At 35.7% G+C, this 21,243-nt stretch overlaps 1 protein-coding gene across 1 annotated transcript in view; it reads left to right on the forward strand.

Annotated features, from left to right (window-relative positions):
• Nucleotides 1-862: 862 nt before the first annotated feature.
• INVS (inversin) overlaps nt 863-21,243 on the forward strand; it is a 96,310-nt gene continuing 75,929 nt past the window's right edge. The window contains exons 1-2 of the mRNA XM_050891188.1: nt 863-1,015; nt 9,419-9,585. Coding sequence (XP_050747145.1) covers nt 910-1,015; nt 9,419-9,585 — 273 coding nt within the window. The 5' untranslated portion in view covers nt 863-909. The remainder of the gene's footprint in view (nt 1,016-9,418; nt 9,586-21,243) is intronic.

Here is a 21,243-nt window from a genome sequence, read left to right on the forward strand (position 1 = left end):
TAAATTTGCATAATCTTAAGAGGAGACTGGACACGTTTATAGTAGAGAAATTAATTGAAAAAAGTTAGCAGAATTTGCAGAGTACTAAATACACAGAAACAGAGTCCACTTCAGGAAATGATTGAACTAGAAATAATTGTAGGTTAGGAGAGTATTTGAAAGAGGAGGACAAAATCATATTTATATATATAATTATTATTTTATATATTTATATATTGGCTCTGTTCTTTGGCATCTACCATTGGCCAGTTTGAGACAGGATTTAGAGCCAGACTTCTGGTCTAATTCATTGTGGCTTTTCTTATACAGGCATTTTCCCACTTCTGTTCAGGTTTGAAGAACACTTACGATCTAGAAAGCTGATCTGATTATTTCAGTTATGCCAGCTGGTCAAATAAAAGATACTACTTCAACTTATAAATCTTGTCCTGCATATGTCCATAGACCATCATGGTAAAATACCACCGGATATCAAGTACTGGAGGAATATATCAAGTTGATACTTGATAACAAACTTGATTGGTTGCTGAATTGAAGCATGCATGGCAACACTCTCAAGAACAGTCTATTGGATTTGTAGATAAACACTGTCCTATTTGCAGCCTTTTGCAAAGCTTATTGACTGAAATTTATGTTGAAGGCAACGAAACTATAATATATATATGTATATATCTCCTTAATGTAGGCTTTTGCTGGTTGAATTTTGGCTAGAGGTAGATTTAATCCACAAAATAAGAAATTGTTCTTTTCTTTTTTTAACAGAACAGTTTATTCTCTTTAGCATTGTTTCAGTCATTAAAATGACTCATTATAAAATTCATTCTATTTTATTGGTTTTTTTCCAGAACTGAATTCCTACAAAAAATGTTGGTGGTGCAGATCTGACTGATTGTAATACCTTGAAAGAGTATGAATATTTCAGCAAACTGCCTCTTCAGTGGTTCCTCGTTAGCATCTGAAGTGCATGCTGCTGCTGTTAATGGAGATAAGAGTACCCTCCAAAAACTAATAGCAGGTAAATGTTTTTATTGTAGATGCATTTGGATTCCTTCGGAACTGAAGCTTTTTTCGTTTTGACTTACTGCTCTGATCCTTAAGATATGTTTTCATTTCTTGATTATATGTATTTTTAGAATAAATATGGTCCTGAAAATATGACTGATTTTTCTTACTTTTTATTACCTTTTGCCTTTGATTGGTACTTCTGTGTGAAGTAAAATAGAAAGTTGGTAAGTGATACAACCAGAAGAGTTATTCAGGACTCCTGTTTCAGGGAATTTGAAATTCTGGAGAAGTGCTTTGGGCTGAAATATTTTTGCTGGAAATCCTAATTTTTGGAATTGCTTTTGTGGGAAATTTGATAAACTTCCTTTTACGAATCATTTATTACAGTTAATGAAGTCTTGTCACTGTGTAGTATTTGGGGACAAAATGAGCCAGCCCTATTTGTTACTTTGATTCTGATACAGTAACAATGTTTCTCAAGACAAATTAAAGGTAAGGAGAGAGTCTGGTCCTATTGAAGCTGAAGTAAAAAAAAAAAAATTCCCATCCATTAAAAAGCCCAAGATTTTGCCTTCCCTCTCTGTCCAAGAACTGTATGGCATTCCAGGTTAGTAGTTTTCAAAAGCAGTATATATTCTGTGTTCCAAAATCAATCTTACATACATTCGGAAGGCTGTCATATGATAGGTGAAGATTTTGATTTTCAGAGTTTCTGATTAAATGCAGTTCCAGCTGATACTGTAGAATTTTTATTTGCTCAGCCTTTTTTGAAAATCCCATTCCTGGAGTTTGGTAAGGGTGAAGGACTGTGAAATAATAAGAAACTTAGTCTGCATTTATGCTGTTAACTGTCAGTTTTAATGGATGCAAAGGATTTAGTGGTAATCACATTAAACCAACAGTCAAGTTTCTTTATGTATCTTCTGCTGACCTGTGTTGAAGTCAAGATAGTAAGCTATGTGGATCTATTGTCTAAGCTGTATAGAAAGCAGTAAATGGTTCTTCTTTGCAAGGTATATCTAATTCTCTCAAAAGACAATTAGAAGTGATTTGAATCAAGCAGGTGAAAAAATTTGAGGGAACTGACTTTATAGAAGCTCCACTGGTTGAAACAAATATTTTTTTGTTGGGCCTTCAAAGTTATTTTGTCTTATGATGGCTCAAACATATACTGTTTGCATTTAACGCTATCTGTTCACTCTTTTGTAGAACACTTTATAAACAACGGATGAGCAGTTGGTACAGAGATGCTTCCAGAAATCTGTGGGATGCAACTACAAAGTAGCTTTAAATATCTGGGTTTTTAAAAAAGCCTTCTGCCTGCATGTGGAGGGGGAAAAAAAGTCTGAGCTTTCAAATCCTGGCTAACAATCAGAAGTAACAACAAAGAGTTTTTGCTAACTTCAGTGTGTTTTTGTTAATCTCACAGCCAAAAGATGTATGTTGAAAACACAAAGGAACAAGTACTTCTGTGTTGCTGGTACACCTTGTCAAATATACAGCCATTAGAACCAGATAAGGAAATCACTATTCTTTTAATGGTGGTCATGCAGCAACAAATAAAAATGCTGCATGTTATTTTTACGTGGGAGAGAAAACTGCATAATCCTTGCAGCCTTTGCTGTAATAGCAAAATTTGGCTTTTCTGCTTTGTCGTATTTTGACAGGATATGACACAGACGTTACTTTTGCCAGGACAGGACCAAAAAAAAAAAGTATTGCCTAGCAGAAGAAGAATGCATCAGAGTAATATTTTTAGCTGTTTACCAGGCACTGTTGAAAGTATAACTTGATGCCAGAAGTAAATTGAGCAATTGGTGTTATTCACTGAACTTCATGACTGTACTTAGCAGCAACATCTAATTCAGGACAGTACTTCAGCGTTATGTGTGCGTATGCTGGATTGCTTAACAGCGTTCTCCAAACACAGCCAAGCTTTGCCTCTTGATTATGTAGCTAGTGGTATATGCAGTAACATAAAGTCTGACTTTCTCCTTCCTTTAGGGAGGGCTTTTTACCCCTAAATTCATTATTACTTTCCTCTTTGAGTTTTCCCTATTCACTTATTAATGTAGGAGGTGCATAGAGGCTGGTTAAACAGTCTCTTAGAGCAGCCCCTCTAACCTGTTTGGTGATTATTCCTTTTCCCATCTGTAGCTTGATGGAGTGTGTGTGACTATATACAAACATATACATTGTATTTGCAAATAATTCAGGAGTATGAACACATGTAATCTGCCACCCAATAGCCTGTGATTTTAAAGGAACAGGTGTTTGAAATAATACAGTGTGTTCTGGATACTACGTTCCTTTTGTCATCGTGTGCCAGTAAGAGGCATAAATAGAATCAAAGGTAAGTGGCACATTTATACGGAGAAAGCAGGTTTTGGAGCAAGGTGTCCCTTTATGTTAACCACTGCTGATGCTTAATAAACAGCCTATGAGTTAAATGCCATAAAGTGCAGTACATGCCAAGTGTTTATTGTATAACCAATGCTCTAACAAAAGTGTGCTAATTGTTTGCATTGCATGAGTTGCCTAGTATTGTATCACATTGTTTTAGAATTGTATGATCTCAGGCTTTGGGGAATACTCACAGTATTTTCTTTTCTGTGTTTTATACAACACTGAACATGTCTTTAATTAACAGTTCTTCAGTGTTAAAACCCATCTGTATGATTTTAATCCTAGGGAAAAAGGGAGCAAAAGTTAATTTTGTATTTGGAGGATCATTTTGCATTTAGCACTTTTATGTAGAGTTTTGGGAAGATGCATCTAATTGTTTTAATTGTTTATAAGAACACAATAATGTGTATAATAGTCATTATACTGAAGTGTCTGTTCAGTCCAACTCCTCATTCTAAAACCCTTATCATGTATTGCTTGCATACAAATGCTTCTAAATCTCTGATACGATGTTTCACTGTAAATGTTAACTATAAATTCTGGGTTGCAAATATGCAATTGCATGTTTTTGTTTGATTCTCCTCTCTGCTTCTCTCTTCCATGTTCTGCAGTGTGGGAGGTTAAATGAAACTCAAATCAGATATTACAAAAGGCAAGATTCTTGCAAGTAACAAGAGATGGTCTGTCTTTTAATAATTACGCAGAATTCACGTCCTCCCTTTTTCCTCTTCACTGCCCTTTTTCCTCTTCTGGTTTGAAAAATGCATAGGAATGTTAGAGTCTGATGTGACTGCTTGCATAGACTGTGAGGAATTGGTGAGGTATGAATATGAGAGTTCAATTTTGGAATTGGGCCACTTGATTCCATGGTGTTTGTGACCTCCATTGGCAACAAGCTTATGGAATGCCTAATCTGGTAGGGTGAGGATGTTGATCCTGAAAGGAGAGGGATCAAACAAACTTCTTTCTTAGGCAGGTGTGTGGAAGAGAATTTAATTTTGCCATGGCACATTTTAGATACACCGATATGTGAATGTTTCGAAGGCTACCTGTGCTTTCTTGATTGCAGAAAATAATCATTTACTGTGACTGTGAAGGCCACAAGGTGTTGTGGTTAGTGAATTTCATCAGCTTAGTCCCCCTTAGCACCTGATGGTGATATAGTAGCTCCTAGTCCTTGTCCTGTCTCTTAGCCTGAGCACAGAGACACCCTTTTAGGGAAATGCCTGCAGGATTTTAACGATTCTAAGGGTCTTACAAAGCAAACAAAATAATAACAACAAGAAACTTACTGGTAGCTGAAGATAGTTTCTCTACCTTAAAAACCAGTGCAGCAGCTTCAGGCAAATTACTGGCATCAAGTTTTGAAGATCTTGCTCATTTTTCACTCAGACTGTATGCAGCGATGGAAACTCTTTGTCGTTAGCTACATCACTCTTTGGGAGCTGTAAATGAAAATAGAAGTCTGTTGCTCTACTTAGTTGAGTTGTACTTGAGCTTTAGGCCATTTTTGCTCGTCTTGACCTTACCCATTTCTTTCTTTTAGTCTCTACATTCTGTATATCCTCTAACATTATAGAACAGAAAGGGAACTTGGAATTTGAGGGAGAGGGACTAGTTTTGCACACTGCTGATTTAAGAACGAGTGTTATATGAGCATAAGCCATGTGCATGTGTCTTATCGGAAGAAATGCATGTTTATGTATTTCTTTTTAAAAATACGTGTGATTGTGCCAGTCCCATCAGCTTCAACAAATTTGAGGCTATGTTAACACTGAACAGTGAAATATGGTTTAGTGATGTCTAAATTACCAGGCTGAACTCATACTGGAAGAGCACCTGACTGCAGTTACCTAATTAGAGAAACTGGCTTGTTGGCTGGGAGCAGTGACATGTTAAATTATACTTTGGACCACAGTATCTGTATGTTGCTGCACAGGGCTGCATGGTTGTTCATAACTGGCTTTGATATTTCTGTACTATGCTCTGTTGAATGGAAAAAGCATGTATTGTTAGCTAAAATATTGAGATGTAAGGCACTGACAACTTCACAATATGTACGCATAAGTTTATAAATACTTTTTTCTAATAGTAGAGGAAAGAATTATCTTGAAACTGCATCCAGTTTGCAATGAAATTTTAATACTGTGAAATGAAAGTCTAGCAAATGTTTTTACAAGTTAGGGAAAATAAAAAATTTTGGATTCCCCTGTTTAACTCATATGTTACATTTTGAACTATTTCCTAATGGCCATAGAATTAATTAAACAAGTGGCGTATTTTTTTTTATATATACTACCTTTTAATGCACTTAGTAAATATTACAACTTGTCATTTTGAGCAGAAATAAAGAATTGTAGTCTTCAATAATGAAAATAAGATGACACTTAATATTTAAAGATGACACGAGCTTTTTTCTCAAAAACTGTTGATAAAAATTAGAATTTTAAAACAGTATCAAATACGTAGTGTTAGTAAAAATTACATTACTTATTTTTTCACATCAAAATGTAGTTACGTATAACAGAACGTAAATAATAATCCACAGATGTTTCAACTTACACAGCTTTTAACTCCCCTTTAGAAACATTGCAAATTATTTTTTTAAAGTCTTAAAAATTACTTTTTAAAATGCTACCATAAAGTTAAGCTTTTTTGATATCTGTTGTTTTGATGTGAAGAATAATGAATAAGATATATCCAATACTTTCCCTTCTCCCATTCTAAGCAAAGTTCAGACCAGATTCTTATGCAGCTTTTATGCAAAGCCACACAGGAAAAAAATCACCTGTGTAAATTTACAAATGTAATTTTCTATTATTTGGTTTATTATTTGATTTTTCTTCTGTATAAAAATGTACTTTGGTCATTTATTTATTGAAAAAATCCAGGACTCAGCTGTTATGCTCATTATGAGAAGGTTTCTAAAGGAAAAAATGAGGAAAAGCTGACAAGGGTACGTGCAGTTCCCAGTGGCTTATCTACAGAAGGTGGAATCGTAGCTATTCTGTATCTTCAGTTATGCAGTCGTACAGTAGGAAAAGATAGCATCCTATTCAAACTGGTTGAAGTTGCATAGAAATCCAAAACAAACATACGCATTTTTCTACATACATGAAAGTCTAAAAAAATTAGATAGAAAAACTAGGATGTCATGTTTTAAATGAGGCCATTGATCATATGGTAAGAATGTAAAATTCGTGAAAGGGAAGGCATCAATGTGGACAATGTTTTTTCTGTGTACTTTGTATTCTGATATATCCGTGGAAGCCACGTAGGTGGAGGAATGGTGATACACATTTAAAAACCAAAGCAGAAAACAAGTCTTGGATTTGAATGAGATTAACAAATGACCATATAAATCAAGCTTAAACACCAAAAAAACCCTTAATGATTGCATTTACAGGTCTAAGTAAGAAACTATGGTACTAACATTTTATTACTGTCCATCTGACCAGATGGTGATATGTGTGACGTGCTAAGGGAGATCAGAGAGTCCGGATTGACAGGAAACAAAATAGTAATGAAGGTTACTTTCATATGTTTTGGGTAAATGACTGTTGAGGATATGATCCTAAAACTAAATTGTTAGAAATTGTTAATGGGCTGGCAACAGAAATTTCAGTGAACCCAGAACAGAACCAACTCCTGAGTTGCTCCTGACTGCTGTGTAGGACCTGAATCAGTGTTACTAAGCGAGATTTTGTAACTTGACCAGAGTATACACGGATAAACAACAGCAGCCAGCTATAGTTGTGTACTCTAAAAATGGTGAAGGACATTAAAATGAAAACACTTGCTGTGAAGAATCTAAAGATGAGTCTAAAGAGTAAACTCCTTGCTTGCAGTGTGAAGTGAATGCAAAATACTTAACAAAAGTTTAGGAAGGCCAAAGCGAGCATGGCTAAACAGCAGTGTGAGGGTGGATATTAAAAAGCAAGAAGGTGTTCTTTAGAAAACATAACCTGTGTCTGAGGAAGGTAGATGCTGGTCAGTAAAAGACTTTTTTTTTTGGGAATAATTTGCTAGAGGCATAAAAATTAGTTATAAAACTAGTGGATTGTCAAGGTGAAGGTGAAGGGGCAGTCAGAGAAGACAAGGTGTCGTGGTTTAACCCCAGCCAGCAACTAAGCACCACGCAGCTGCTCCCCCCTCCCAGTGGGATGGGGAGGAGGATTGGGGAAAAAAAAACCAAACTCATGAGTTGAGATAAGAACCGTTTAATAACTGAAGCAAAATAAAACACACTACTAAGAAGAATATTAATATAATAATTGTAATGAAAGGAATATAACAAAAAGAGAAATAAAACCCAAGAAAAGACAAGTGATGCACAATGCAATTGCTCACCACCTGCTGACCAATGCCCAAGCAATGATCTGCCCCTCCCAGCCAACTCCCCCCCATTTATATACTGGGCATGATGTTCTATGGTATGGAATATCCCTTTGGCTAGTTCAGGTCAGCTGTCCTGGCTGTGCTCCCTCCCAGCTTCTTGCACACCTGCTTGCTGGCAGAGCATGGGAAACTGAAAAATCCTTAACTTAGGATAAGCGCTATTTAGCAACAATAAAACATCAGCGTGTTATCAACATTATTCTCACACTAGATCCAAAATACACTGTACCAGCTACTGAGAAGACAAATAACTCTATCTCAGCCGAAACTAGGACACAAGGCCATGGGTGAAGAACAAAAAGAATTTTTCTGTATCTGCATTCACAGAAGAGTTCAGAAAGGTTCCTAAACTGTTTTTTACAGAGCAGAAAGAGTTTTCTCAATGCAAATCACAATTTCTAAGGAAGAGAAGGTGTTACAGAATGAATCATGAGAACGACATGGTATTCACTCAACAGTTTTAAAGGAACTTGGAAATGGAGCGAGCGAGCAAATGACTGCTCTAACTGGCAATATCCTGCTTAACAGTCTTTTTTGTGAGAGGCTTGGTTGTTAGGAAACGAATTTTAATTCTTGATATTCCCTTTGATTTACATTTAATCTGCTTGACTCTTCTGCTGGGTGAATCAATAGAAATTATAATTAAGAATACAGTTATATGTAGATAAGTATAATACGCTGGGGTAAGTGAAGATTGTGTTTGTAAAAGAGAAGCGTGCCTCTGCTGGGGTTCTTTTGAAGCATCAACAATCATGCAAGCAAGGGAATATTTAAAAAGAAAAATTAACTTACCTGTTAAAATTGAATGTTCCTTGAGCAACTGTAGACAATGTTGCTACATGGGAGATATATTTAGAGTTGGGATGTGTAGGATAGTTGATACCCATGAATTTATAGGTGCTAGTTTCTGTGTGGTGTCATAATAGAAATACGAAACTTTATAGTGAAGGGTGTGCATACTGGTTTGTTTGGGGGTTTTTTTGACTGTGAATAGAAATACAATGTTTTGATTTTTTTTAATAGGATCTCAGACTTCTTATTTAGCTTAACTGCTGCCTTACTAACCTTATCAATTGAAGAAAGCTCAAGAAGTATTTTAGTAATTTCCATATTGTAAGGCACTATGAGGTAAATAATGGTATTGATGTAATATTGACATGTTTATGCTTTTTAAATAAACATTGCTGTGAGTAGGTTTCAAAGCTTGTTTTAGTTACAGTGTTTACAGGTTTCAGAAGGACTATTGGGTTTATGTGCTGTTGATATTTTTTAAAGTAATCTTTGCAGCCAAGATCTGTATAACTATTTTAAAATGATTTATAAATATGCCACTGCAGAATGTTACTGGTGGTAGGCGTATTTGTGGAACTAATGTTTTCGGAATGTACTTTTTTCTGTAAATATATTTTGAAATGTCCTATAGATGTCAGTAAAAATAGGGTAAAAAGTAGTAACTTTGAGTTTATCTTATACTCCATTTGATCACCCTGTTCATTTATAATAAGATACCCTTTTAATTAAAAAATACTACTTTTAGTTAGATACTCATAGACTTAACTGTTTTATGTGAGGGGTTTTTTTTGGTGTTTTGTTTGGTTTTTTTTTTTAGGAAACTCTGAGCTGAAAGATAAAGAGGACCAGTTTGGAAGAACTCCACTTATGTACTGCGTACTGGCTGACAGGCTGGACTGTGCAGAGGCATTGCTGAAGGCTGGAGCTGATGTTAATAGAGCTGATCGTAGCCGAAGAACTGCTCTCCATCTTGCTGCACAAAAGGTAATTACATTACAAGTGCTCAACCATTGTATAAACTTGCGGCATTCAAAAAAGGTATAAAGGAGATTTTCTTGTATTGAGTAAGCATGTTGTATCTTTAGAGGCTTTCATTATTTTAGAGGCAAATAATGCTATGAGTTTTTTAAAAAATTGGCCCATCCCAAAGTAAATCTTTGGAGGGTTATTTTTTATTTTGTAGTGTTTTTACTGACTGTGTTTGTAGCTGTCTGCAGAGACAGTATAATTCATTGCTGTTTTAAGAACTTGTACTTTCTAGGAAAAATAGTCCTTGACTATTTTGGGATAGCCAGTTTTAAGTAGAGACTAAATTTTGTACACTCTGATACTCCTTAGGACGTTACCATTAATTTCAGTGGATATAAGGCCATACACTCTTAATTATTAATGCTGTGTCTGAGAATTTCAAGGATATGGAATACCAAATCATTTCCAGGACCAGGAGGGAAATGCATTACTGTCTGTTTTTCCTTCTACAATTTCAGTCTATAATATTGTCCAGTTACATTGTCCCACTGAAGAAGTGCTAAAGGAAGTGTTCAACAATAAAATAAAAGGTAATTTAAAGTGTAACTTCAGAGCTGCAATAAATTTTGAGTGTGTTTAGGGCTGGGGGAAGTGTCCACAGTTACAGGAGAATGAGCAAACTGCTGACGGGAGGAGAAAAAAAAGGGGGTGTTGGCTAGCTAACCAAGATGTTTGAGTTCATAAACTATGAAAAAGGCTCCACAGAGAAGATTAAAAACTCAAACTGAAAGGAACAGCTTTTTATTTGCTATTTTAGTTTTTATAGTATGTTTAAAACTGTAACTGCTCAAAAGTTAAAGTTTATTTGGCTATGTAAGCTGTGTCTTTTGGTACAAGTTAGAGTGCCTCCTGTAATTTTCGCAGCAAACCATTTCTATTTATAATATCTTGTCACTTGTTCATAATCATTCACATTGTTCAGATGTTTTATATACTTTTTAATATACTCTGCAATTTTTTTGGGTTTTTTTAGTTAGGTTTATGTAAAGGTAGCTATAGTATTCATTCTTGAAATGTGTACAGTAATGCATTACATTACTTGACTACTATCATAATTAGTTACAGCAGGTTATAGTTGAGTTGAAATAGGCTAATTCATCTATTTGGTTACATACCACAACACCCTGATGAAGTATTTCAGTCATCATCATAACCTTGTCTCCAGTGTACCAGGGTTAACTTCATATTTCTAAGTGACCAGCTTACTGTGAATGTTGTTGTTTCAAAGATAGGTATTTCATAAACATAACAATGTCAGAGACTTAAAAAATTGCTGTAAGATACTATACTTGCCTGGTGTTCATACAGGCTTTAGATTTTATGACCTGATAGGCACATGAACATTTTAATCATATTAAAAACTTAGTTTTAAAAATTGCATTTTCCCCAGGTTTTTAAAATACATTTTAGCATATTAAAACAATACAAAGTCTTGTTTAGGTCTTTGTCTGTGTGTTCATATTGTGGATATTTGTATTGCAGCTATTCAAGGCAAAAGATATTTTGCCTTGGCATAATATCCATTAGTTGTATGTGCTCTCCATTTCCTTTATGTCTTGCTGCAATCATGAAAGGGCAGTTCGTACTATATGATACTTGGACCATCTTAGATGTGTTTTCAGTTGACAGTGCAGCTGAAAAAAAAGATACTGTCTTTACCTCATGCTGTTTTAGCAGAAGATTTTATGCAGTCACCCACTTTTTGTGTAATGTACTCGATAGATGTGATTCACCCCATAGCCACATAAGTGCTTGTGCCATCATAGTACTGGGGTGGCAAAAAGTGGTCAGGAGACAGCCCTTGCAGCTGCTTTCCATTTGGCTGACTTAGCTGTCCTGTAAAACTGCATTCTGTTTCTTCTGAGCAGTTGCTCACTATTGATGTCAGCTTACGAAATTAACATTTCATGTATGTAAAATTTTGTCTTCAGTCTTTCCTTATTAACATTTTAAGATCTGCATTTGTCATGAATGCCTTCTGCAAAAAATATAAAATTAAAATGCAAAACAACTTCATATTCCATGCAGTTTTGGCTGTTTAAATAATGTTTTGCATTCTTCTTATTCCTCTCTGATACTTTTGGTTTATATTCAAATTTTTTTTTCCCCAAAGTAAAAAAAAAAAAAAAAATTTCCTCAGTAACCAATAGTGGAAATTGACTTTCAGATAGGAAAAAAAAAATGCTGTGAGGTCACTCATTTCTGAAGTTTTATTGTCAATGTTGATTAATCATGAATCTACATATTTACCAGGGCCACTGTACAGGTTTTGTTGTGTTCAAGCTTGCAAGTCAGTCACTGTCCCGTGGTTCATCAAAAACAGGTTTACATGACTTTCTAAATCTCCATTCATTTGTAGTCACAGGTATAAGTTGTTTAGAATGACAGTGCTTGAAGATTCAGATTCCTAAATTGCACTTGAGTTGCATCCTAACTTTCATTTTCTTTGGAGAGAGAAGACACTTTTCCACACACACGTTCTCAACTAAAGCAGATGGATGTAAAATGCAGTAAGGTTTCCTGAGTCGGAAACTTCCTCTCTAGGTACTAGAATTACTTTTGCCATTTTTTGCTGTCTCTTGGGAGTGCCTTTGGAACACCTTACTCATCAGATTGCAGCAGACATCCTGAGGGCTAGAGTTTATTGCCAGAATATTTGAGTCTCTTTCGGTTATCATTCTACAGGCTTCCTTTACATGTCCCTTTGCAGGTGTTCCTCTGAAACAGTCTTGCAGTTGATTTGACAAAAAATGGTCTCTGCTGTATTTGGGAGCCACAGAACTGTCTCGGAGGCAAACAGTTTGTGAGGAGATACTCTTCTAAGGCCAAACAGAAAGAATGATTTAGCCATCTTGGACAGAAGGAAGCTGAATGTCATCATTCGTGTGTTTAGATTCAAGATGATGACTCTCCCATTAGTAATCCTGGTTATCAAAAGAAAAATTGGTTTCATTCTCTGCAGGATGCAGAGAATCTTGCAATACTTCTTTCCCTCAGTATCAGCTAAAACTGCAGCCAATGTAAGGTTCCTTCCTTTGTTTTCTCTCCAGCATCAAACAACTGTGCTAAGGTATTGGTAGAAGTGCCTGCTCACTTGAGATGAAACTATTCCTGTTTTTCTGTCTGGAGACTTCACTGATAAAAGGACTGCCAGTTCATGTCTTTCAGTCCTAGTAAAATAACTTGTATGGGTTTTTTTAATCCCTGTTATAGAACAAACATTCAGAAATGTGGCATAGCCCTGAATTCAGTCATAAATCATTGGTATTAAGTAAAATGAATTAGGACTCCAACTGCCTTTCTTCTCTAGGATGGATTTCTGGTTGGATAGGACTTAAATGAACAGCTGTAACATCATTCCATTAACATTTGCATAACTAGCTTCTGACTACACCTGTGTGATTTATCAACCTGGCTATACTTGGTGAGTGTGTGTACATATGTGTATGTATATATGTGTATGTACATACACATATGTACATACCAGCTCTCTATTATATTTTATTTTTGTTTTTAACTTCCACCTCTCTGCAAGTTTTATACTTCCAGCTATTGTCTGCAGAATAAGAGACAACTTTTGCTCCCGTCATGTTTGTTATTACTGTTGCATAAGGATTATTGCATAAGATTATATTATTACGGTTGCATAAGGATTTTATTTCATAAAAGCATTTCTTCCAGTCCTTCAAAATGCGAACAATCACATCCAGTGTTCAAAATTCAAATTCTCATTTGTTGATAATACAGAGGTCTTCCTAAATTACAGGTAAAGATTACAGCATTACCCATATGGTCATACAAAACATTATCTGATGTGATAGAGAGTCTCACAGTAGTTTCTTAATCCTTCATCTTTTCCTAATGGCACCTCTAACTCCTTTTTAAGTAGCTACTTTGTTACTTGCAGTTGTGTAATTGATCTCCTCCCAGGTATTCTGGTGCACTCAAGTGCTTTTGCTTGTTGTCCCACAAGTGTCCTGGAAGCCATCTTTCAGAACTGTCAGTTGTAAAAATAGCTCTATTTTGCTTTGGATAGCAATAAACAGTATCAGAATTTCTGCACTTGATACAAATGCTGTTCATAGTCTCTAGCAAAAATATTTCTGATAGCATAGCTAGGCAGAGTGACCCGTGCTATTCCATGTTCTTTCAGTTCCAATAGTTTCAACACAGGTAAAAAGTGAAGGTGATCTGATGATTTCAGTAACCCTGTCTAATGCAGTTTTAATATCTAGATCATCTTTACCGGTTAATGAGGAAACTGAGGTCTCAGAACTCAAAGTTGCTATGTCATCCTTGTCTTGCCATGCTTCATCCAAATGGCTTTTGTCACTGGAGCATGTCTACAAGGCAATAGTTACCTGGAAAGATGTATCAGGTTCTGAACAAAGGGTTCTTGTAGTCTCTCTGTCTCAGACTTCATTAACGACATTCTGGACTATTTGCAAGAAGTAAGAGTCAGGATATTCCCTTACTTATTGGTCCACCTAGCCACCTTTCTTTGATAGCAGATTAAGCGTAAGTGTTCTCACACCTTTCTTTGCAGAAAGCTCCTGAAGTTAATAAGGTAGGGTCAGAAATTTCTGCTGTTAATATTGCCTGAAATAGCAATGCTTTTTGAAAACAACTGTGGTTATACATTGATATGCTAACCTTTGATGAGTGGTTGCTTAATGATAATAATTATGTTCTTAATGGTAAGTCTTTCATTTGGTGATAGACATCCTTTGTATTACAGCTTTTAAGCTTCACACATCTGTTGGTCTAAAAAAGATTTTAGCAGGAATAAGGAGCTAGAAAGTTAAACTCTTTGCTTAAATGTAACAAATACATCTTTTCTCTTGATGGAAAATATTCAAAATATATTAGAATGCAATGTGAGACGATGAGGTGAGAATAATCTCATCTAACTGTAGAAATTTACATTGCAGACATCTACATCTGAGCTAGGCATGTAGATCACTTTTAAAGTTAATGCACTTTAGGGTGCAGTTCTTTCACCCTAAGGTATAGATGAGTACCTTAGGAGACACTGACTAGCTCAGTCATTCTTTTAGTTAACTGACTGATGTAGGTTTTGATGTTGTTGATGTCTAAATTGTGACAAATGAATCTCACCCAAGGCATACATTTTTTAGCAAGTCATCTTTTTCGAATCTTCATGGACATGATCTTTTGTAGTATCTGTCTTTTCTTCATCAGCCTTATGATGGAGGTGTTTCAGTCTTTGTAGGCAGAAGGCCATGTAAATGAAGTTACTTAGTTTTTCTTCTTGGGTTTTCTTCTGTTCCACTGTAAAGGTAGAATGTTTTGGTCTCTCTCGTTAAATGGACAGGTCTCCCAAGCAATTTTGAAAGGGTGCACACCCTTAAAAAGAAGAAAAAAAGAAAAAAAGGAGAGGTCAAGTCATTAACTTCAGAAAATTTAAATTAAAAAACAATTGAACAGAAAAGACCCCAAAACCCCAAACCCACCAGAAGATGATACAAAATATTGCAGGAGTGCACCTGTGAAGATTGCCATAGGAGTTTCAGAGGACAGTTGTGACTTCATGAACATGGATGTAATTTACTGGGAGCTGAAACAGTGACTGATTGCAACAGAAGTAAAATCATTAACATAATTTGCCAGTGATTTCACACTGAGGAATTGTATTACTATGTGGGTACAGATCGTTTAAGCTGGTAGAACTTAGATTATTGTGAAATAAACATGCTGTGGAGACAGATATGAGTACTGGGATTGCAGTTTAACTACAGACATTCATTTTCACTTGTAAGCATTCTGGTAGCAATTTGCTTCTAGTCTTAAATTGCAACTTGCTTAAACACCCACATGTGATACTTCTGAATGGAAATGTTTCTACATACACAAATTACGTGTATATGATTTCTTCATTTATCTTTCATTAAGTAATTCCAGTTTAATATAAGGATAAAAAACAGGCCTGCTTCTTTCAGAATTTCTCACAGAGGATGCTCACTTATTAGCAATCTGTTTACGCTGGGGAAGTAACAATCTCTATGAATACCCCGAGCACAGCCTTCTGTGTTAACAGGGACAGAAGAAAAAATTCAATAGTTTTGTTGTTGGATGCTAATAATATGCACTTAAAATAATCTATCAGGATGCTTAACTGTCAGGAGGATATTAATTTTGACTTCAGGAAGATTAATACCACCCCAGTGGGAAAATGTGGCTTACATTGTCTAGAAGCATTAAATATTCTGTAACTTACATTAATTCTTTGCTGACACAGTTATTGGTAAAGAACAGTACATCCAGGATGCAGTTAGGAATTCTGTGTAAAGTAGGAGGGTGTATTTTAATGATCTTTAATTGTCATTTGTCTTAAACTCGAAAAAATGGTTGTTCCTGTATACTCATCAGTAACCATACAGGTAAAGAAGGAAGTAAGAAAAGACAGCCTGTGGCAAGCATAAGACATGGCAGAAAATTAGAAACAGAAGGTAGTCTTTAGTTCACTTATTTTATGAAAGCTTATTCCCAAGTCTTATCTAATGAGTACAGTCAAGGTAGTCCAGGAGCCCCCAAACCAGAATGTTATTTCCCCTTTCTTGTCCAAGTAAAAGATGTTTGTATTAAAAGCTCCTGAATAAAACTTGCCTGGGAGCAAGCTTATACATTTTTCCCTCACTGCCTTTTCCAAGACTTATTTGTTGGAGCTGTAGTCTCTCAAATCATTCATAAGGCATTATTTGAACTGCATAAAAGAGCACATGTGCTTCTAACTTTCTTTCCCAATCTATATCATGAAAATAAATAATCATGTTGCCTTTCAGAGACGATGGTGGTCAGTTCATATTCTTTTTTCCCTAGGCTGGTAACCTTTTGTGATGTTCCCCCTTAAGTGAGAGCTCATAATGAGTAATATTAATTCTGTGCATATAAGTTCATGAAGTGTGAATGAGCTTTACATTCATTCTGTCATACTTTCATGTGAACATACAATTTGACTAAATATGAAAAATCTGAACAAACCAACCAAGGTGTGAAACAGGAATGCTGGCCAACCAGCCAGAAGAGGTGATTTTTTTGCATGTAGGACTATAGTTTCCTCTGTGTTTAATTAAGCCACAGACAATAACCATGAAATAAATGTTTTCTTGACTTTCCCGAACAAAGGGTTCTCTCTAGTGAACGCAGCCTGAAGATGCTCAAGGGCAGAAGGCACAGTTCCTCGTATGTGATTTGTATGTGTTGTATTACAGATAAGCTGATCTAGCTACCAAAGGGCTGGTCCTGCCCATGGCCTTCTCCTGACCCCTTTTTACAACTGCAGAACTGCTCACTGTTTAGTGAGTCGACAGAAAATGAACTCCACAAAATAACGACTCATTTTCTGCCTGTTTAACACAAGTCCTCATGCTCCCAAATGCTTTTCACTGTTGGTTGTGCTGATACTACTGTTGATCTGTGCTGTAAGCCCTATTGAAATGGTTAAAAATAACTACAGGAAAAGTTTAGGAAGAAAAACTCACATTGTTACAGAGATCTGACTTACAGTATAGTCCCCAGAAAGTTGTGCTGTCACCGCTGAGGAAGAATAATAAAGTAGCCAGACCTTGCAGGGCTGGTACTTCCTAAATGAACTCTGACATCATGAAAAATATTCTTAAAACCTTAGGTAAGAATTTAGCAGCGTTCCATTTGAGTTGATGGAGGACAAGGGAACCCTTTTGAAGGTTTTGTGTGATAAATAGCAGCTGTGGCTTTCTTTCAGGATCTTGTATGTGTCTCTAATTCTGCTTCAGACTGTTCTTTAGATTTCATTAATACTTCCATTTGCCTCTGCATTAACCTGTCTTGATTTAGTGATCAGTGAGCAAAATATTAAAGTATGAAAAGGTGATCTTGAAATCAAACTATTGGTCTCCTCTTATGAAACTCAGCATTCCAATGTAGCTCCGGAGCATCTTAAACCTCACTATTTCTCCACTGAAATGTGCAGGGTGGCTTGGAACATGATTGTACACAAAAAATACTACAAGATAGAAGCATCTTGTGGAGACCAGTGTTAGGTAAGTTTTTTTGCATGTAGCTGGAGAGAGAAATGATTGGTCTGCAAAGGTTCTGGGAAATCAAGCAACACTAGATATTACGAGAATGGTCAGAACACTGTCTTGTATGTTTTTCAACTTCAGAAATTCTGTATCTTGATTCATTAGTGCATCACAGATGTGAAAGAGAGGGAAGGCTTTCCGAGTCAGTTATAGTAAACATTATAGAGCAGCATCATTGAAACAGAAAGCTTGACAACAGTTTTGTTGGTATGGAGAGCTTGATTTGGGCACTGCTTTGCAAGACCAATATGTGATTCTCATATTTTCAGGCAATACATTTTCAGCTTACACACTTTGTCATGCCTCGTAACAAGGCAAGAACATGCATGTTGTTGGTTGCTCATGAAATGTGAAGTCACAATAGTCATTTGGTATCCAGCAATCATCTGTCTCTACTGTCAAACTGTGGGTTAAAATCCAGCCGGTTCTTTTCTCTGCAGAAGATAAAACTGTGGAAATACTGTTCTACAAGTCAGGTTTCAGTTGCACAGCAGATACTAAGGCATCTGAATCTGATTTCTCACTGGTTTTATCTTAGTATGAAATCACATTTTAAGGCAAGGTTATGCAAAAATTTACATGCCAAAGTAGTTCTTTTGACTTCAAGTTCAAGATCAGAATTTCAGAGTAGCTAAAGATCAGACTCTGTCTCTATACAGACTGCACTGATAAATATGGTATGAATGTCTATAGGCTATGGCACATGTAAAATTGACTTTTAAATTATTTATGAACTGTTGGTTACTAAACTTACTTACTCTAATAAAACATGTTTGAAAATATTGCTTGCAATTTGTGACTACCTCCTTGAATATACCTACTTTCTAGCAGTCATTTTGAGCATCAAAGGAATTATAGTATGGCTAAACAAAAAGCATAGTATCTGTTACTGTCTTTGGGTAGGATTGGATTGTGAAAGAGAACAAATAAAGCTGGCTGAGGCACTAAAATGCATTATACTATAAATATCTGACTGCTTTGCTCTATAGCCTGCTGTAAACAGAATGCTTCTATCTACTTCCACTTGTAACAGCAAAATACTATTTTCCCCCCATTTAGAATAGTAGAAGCAAAAGCTGAAGGTGGATGGGGGAGGTTTAAAGAGAGGGTTTGCAGCAGGAGCACTTGTGAGGTATTTAGACAAATACTACATAGTAGAGTATATTTGCATGGAAAGGGATGGACCAGGTGTAGTGCCTTCTCTTTCACATGCAAATGAAGTGGTGATCTCCACTTGCCTGGGGCGGTTGATGACTGGCAGCCATCATTGTCACATCCATATTTTGAAGGATTTCATTTTAATTGTGAGGGTTACAAACCTAATTTAAAAGTAGAACGAAGAATAAATACATGTGAGGTTTTTGTGAAGATGAATGGATTAACTCTTCCTATGTGTAAAGGATGTTGAGATATGATTCTCAGGGAGGCACATCTCCTGGAACACAACTTGAAAAACATAGTGGTGTATGATTTCTGATTCTGACCTGTAATGATGGAAAAGATTCATACTTATCGAGAATAGTGATCATAAACCAAATATTATAAATAAGTATTGCAGAAGAAAACTCAGGAATAATAATGGGGGAGACAACTCAATGGGTTAATAAGTCTAATACTTATACAAAGACATTTACAGATTTTGCTGATATGATTAGAAATGAAGAAGAATAGTAATTTTTCTTCACTGCTTGGCACCAGCTAGTCCTCTGGTATAACATTGGTTTTTTAGCCATCATAGTTAAAGAATTAAAAAAAAAGGAAAAGCTCTTAAAATAATAAAAGGGGAAAAAAAAGCCCAAATGAGAATACTTTTAATGAACTAGGTAAAACCAAATTGGGAGAATGATATGTATGCCTTTCCTCTGTAAACAAGGTATGTGTTAAAAAGAATGAGAATCTGCTGAACAAGAACAGACCATAGTAGTGAATATCACCTAGGAGAAGTAGGAGGTTTATAATGTAAACAGTAAGGGAATTTTTGATGCTGGAAAACCTGAACAGCTCCCGAGAACACTGTGGACTCACTGTCGCCAGCGTAGGCATAAACGTCTTCATGTGAGTAAGAGTCTGGAATGAGTCTGCTCCGTTCTTCCCCGTGTGGAGAGTTGGGCCGGATGGGCCACTAGAGAGCGGTCTCCTTCGGCAGGGGTGCTTCTGTGGGGACTCAGCGTTAGGAATTCTGAACTAGTCTCGTTTTGGGAAGGACAGAATGGTATTAAAAATGGGGTTTTATCACTGTAAATAAAAATCTATCTGCTGAATGATACCCTACAGTATTTGAAAATTAAAATATTTGTCTCCTCTTTGCAGTGGTTTGTTACATTTGGGGTACATTTTAGAGCAGTATAGTGATAATTTAGAAGTATTCCTAGAAATACTATATACAATTTCAATTTTTCAGTTTTTTACTGGTTTGCTTGAGTTTTGCGAGACCCAACTTACCTAAATGTCCTGTAGGTTCAGTTTTTCTTCAGGCAATAGTAATCTTAATGGATCTGTTTTCCAAACTATTCATTTAAATATCTATATTTTGTGATAATACCGTACTGAAATGCCCACCTTTTAAAGAGTTTAATCAGCTGTGTCTGATTGAAACGATTAATAAATATGTGTTCATCCCAAAGAGTATTTTGTAAACCTAAGAAGTTAAAACAGTCTGAGGACAAATACTACGCAATTTGCTTTTTTTTTTTTTAACTGAATAAATCTTTTTACTGTGTTTAGATTTTTTTAAATAGTATTATGTTGCACGTGCATGTAGTTTCCTATATCTGTATGACATAGATGTTACACAGGAACATTTTCCTCAGTTAAACTGTAGATTTTTCTGAAGTAGAATAGCAGATATTCATGTCTTATGTCTTCTTTAAAGAAGGTTTTATTTTATTTAAGTTTTAATGTAATTTGATTTAATATTATTTTATTGTTAGTAAGTAATTTCAGAAGCATAGAATCCCTTGCTGGAAAATAGATTCTTTTTGGCATAGTTGAGAAATCAACTAATTAATTATGGCAGGGCAGTACTAATTGCTTTTTGACTGTTTCAGGAACTTGTATATTTTTACTGACATTATTCTTGTGATGGCATGATCTTAACAATGTTCCCGTGGTTGTGGTGGTTTATTTTGTTTTTTTTTTTAAATCTTCTCTTCCTGCTGTTTGTTGCATTAAACAGCCTCAGTTCAGGGACTGTGCCTGTGATCTCGCTGTTAATGTTTTTGGATAGTACCACTGTAAAAATAATAAATGTTGTTGCTGCTTTTCCATTTGCCTTAGAGTGATGTGACTTGTAAGGTCCTATGTTACTAGATACTGCATATTGTCCTAGAAACAGACTTTTTCTTTTCTTGAGAAACAATTGAAGAAAATTTATAATGATAAATTCACATGATGTATTCCTGGTTTATATCGCTCCACTAAAAAGAAAGGAAAATTTCATAGATATTAAATGGAATAACAACTGTAACATCTCTCTGTCATGTAGCTCAGTATTGGGATTCCTTTTTTAGTGATGCAAATCCTTGCCTGA

Source organism: Gymnogyps californianus, chromosome 2, assembly GCF_018139145.2.
Source record: "Gymnogyps californianus isolate 813 chromosome 2, ASM1813914v2, whole genome shotgun sequence".
Taxonomy (NCBI): Eukaryota; Metazoa; Chordata; class Aves; order Accipitriformes; family Cathartidae; genus Gymnogyps; species Gymnogyps californianus.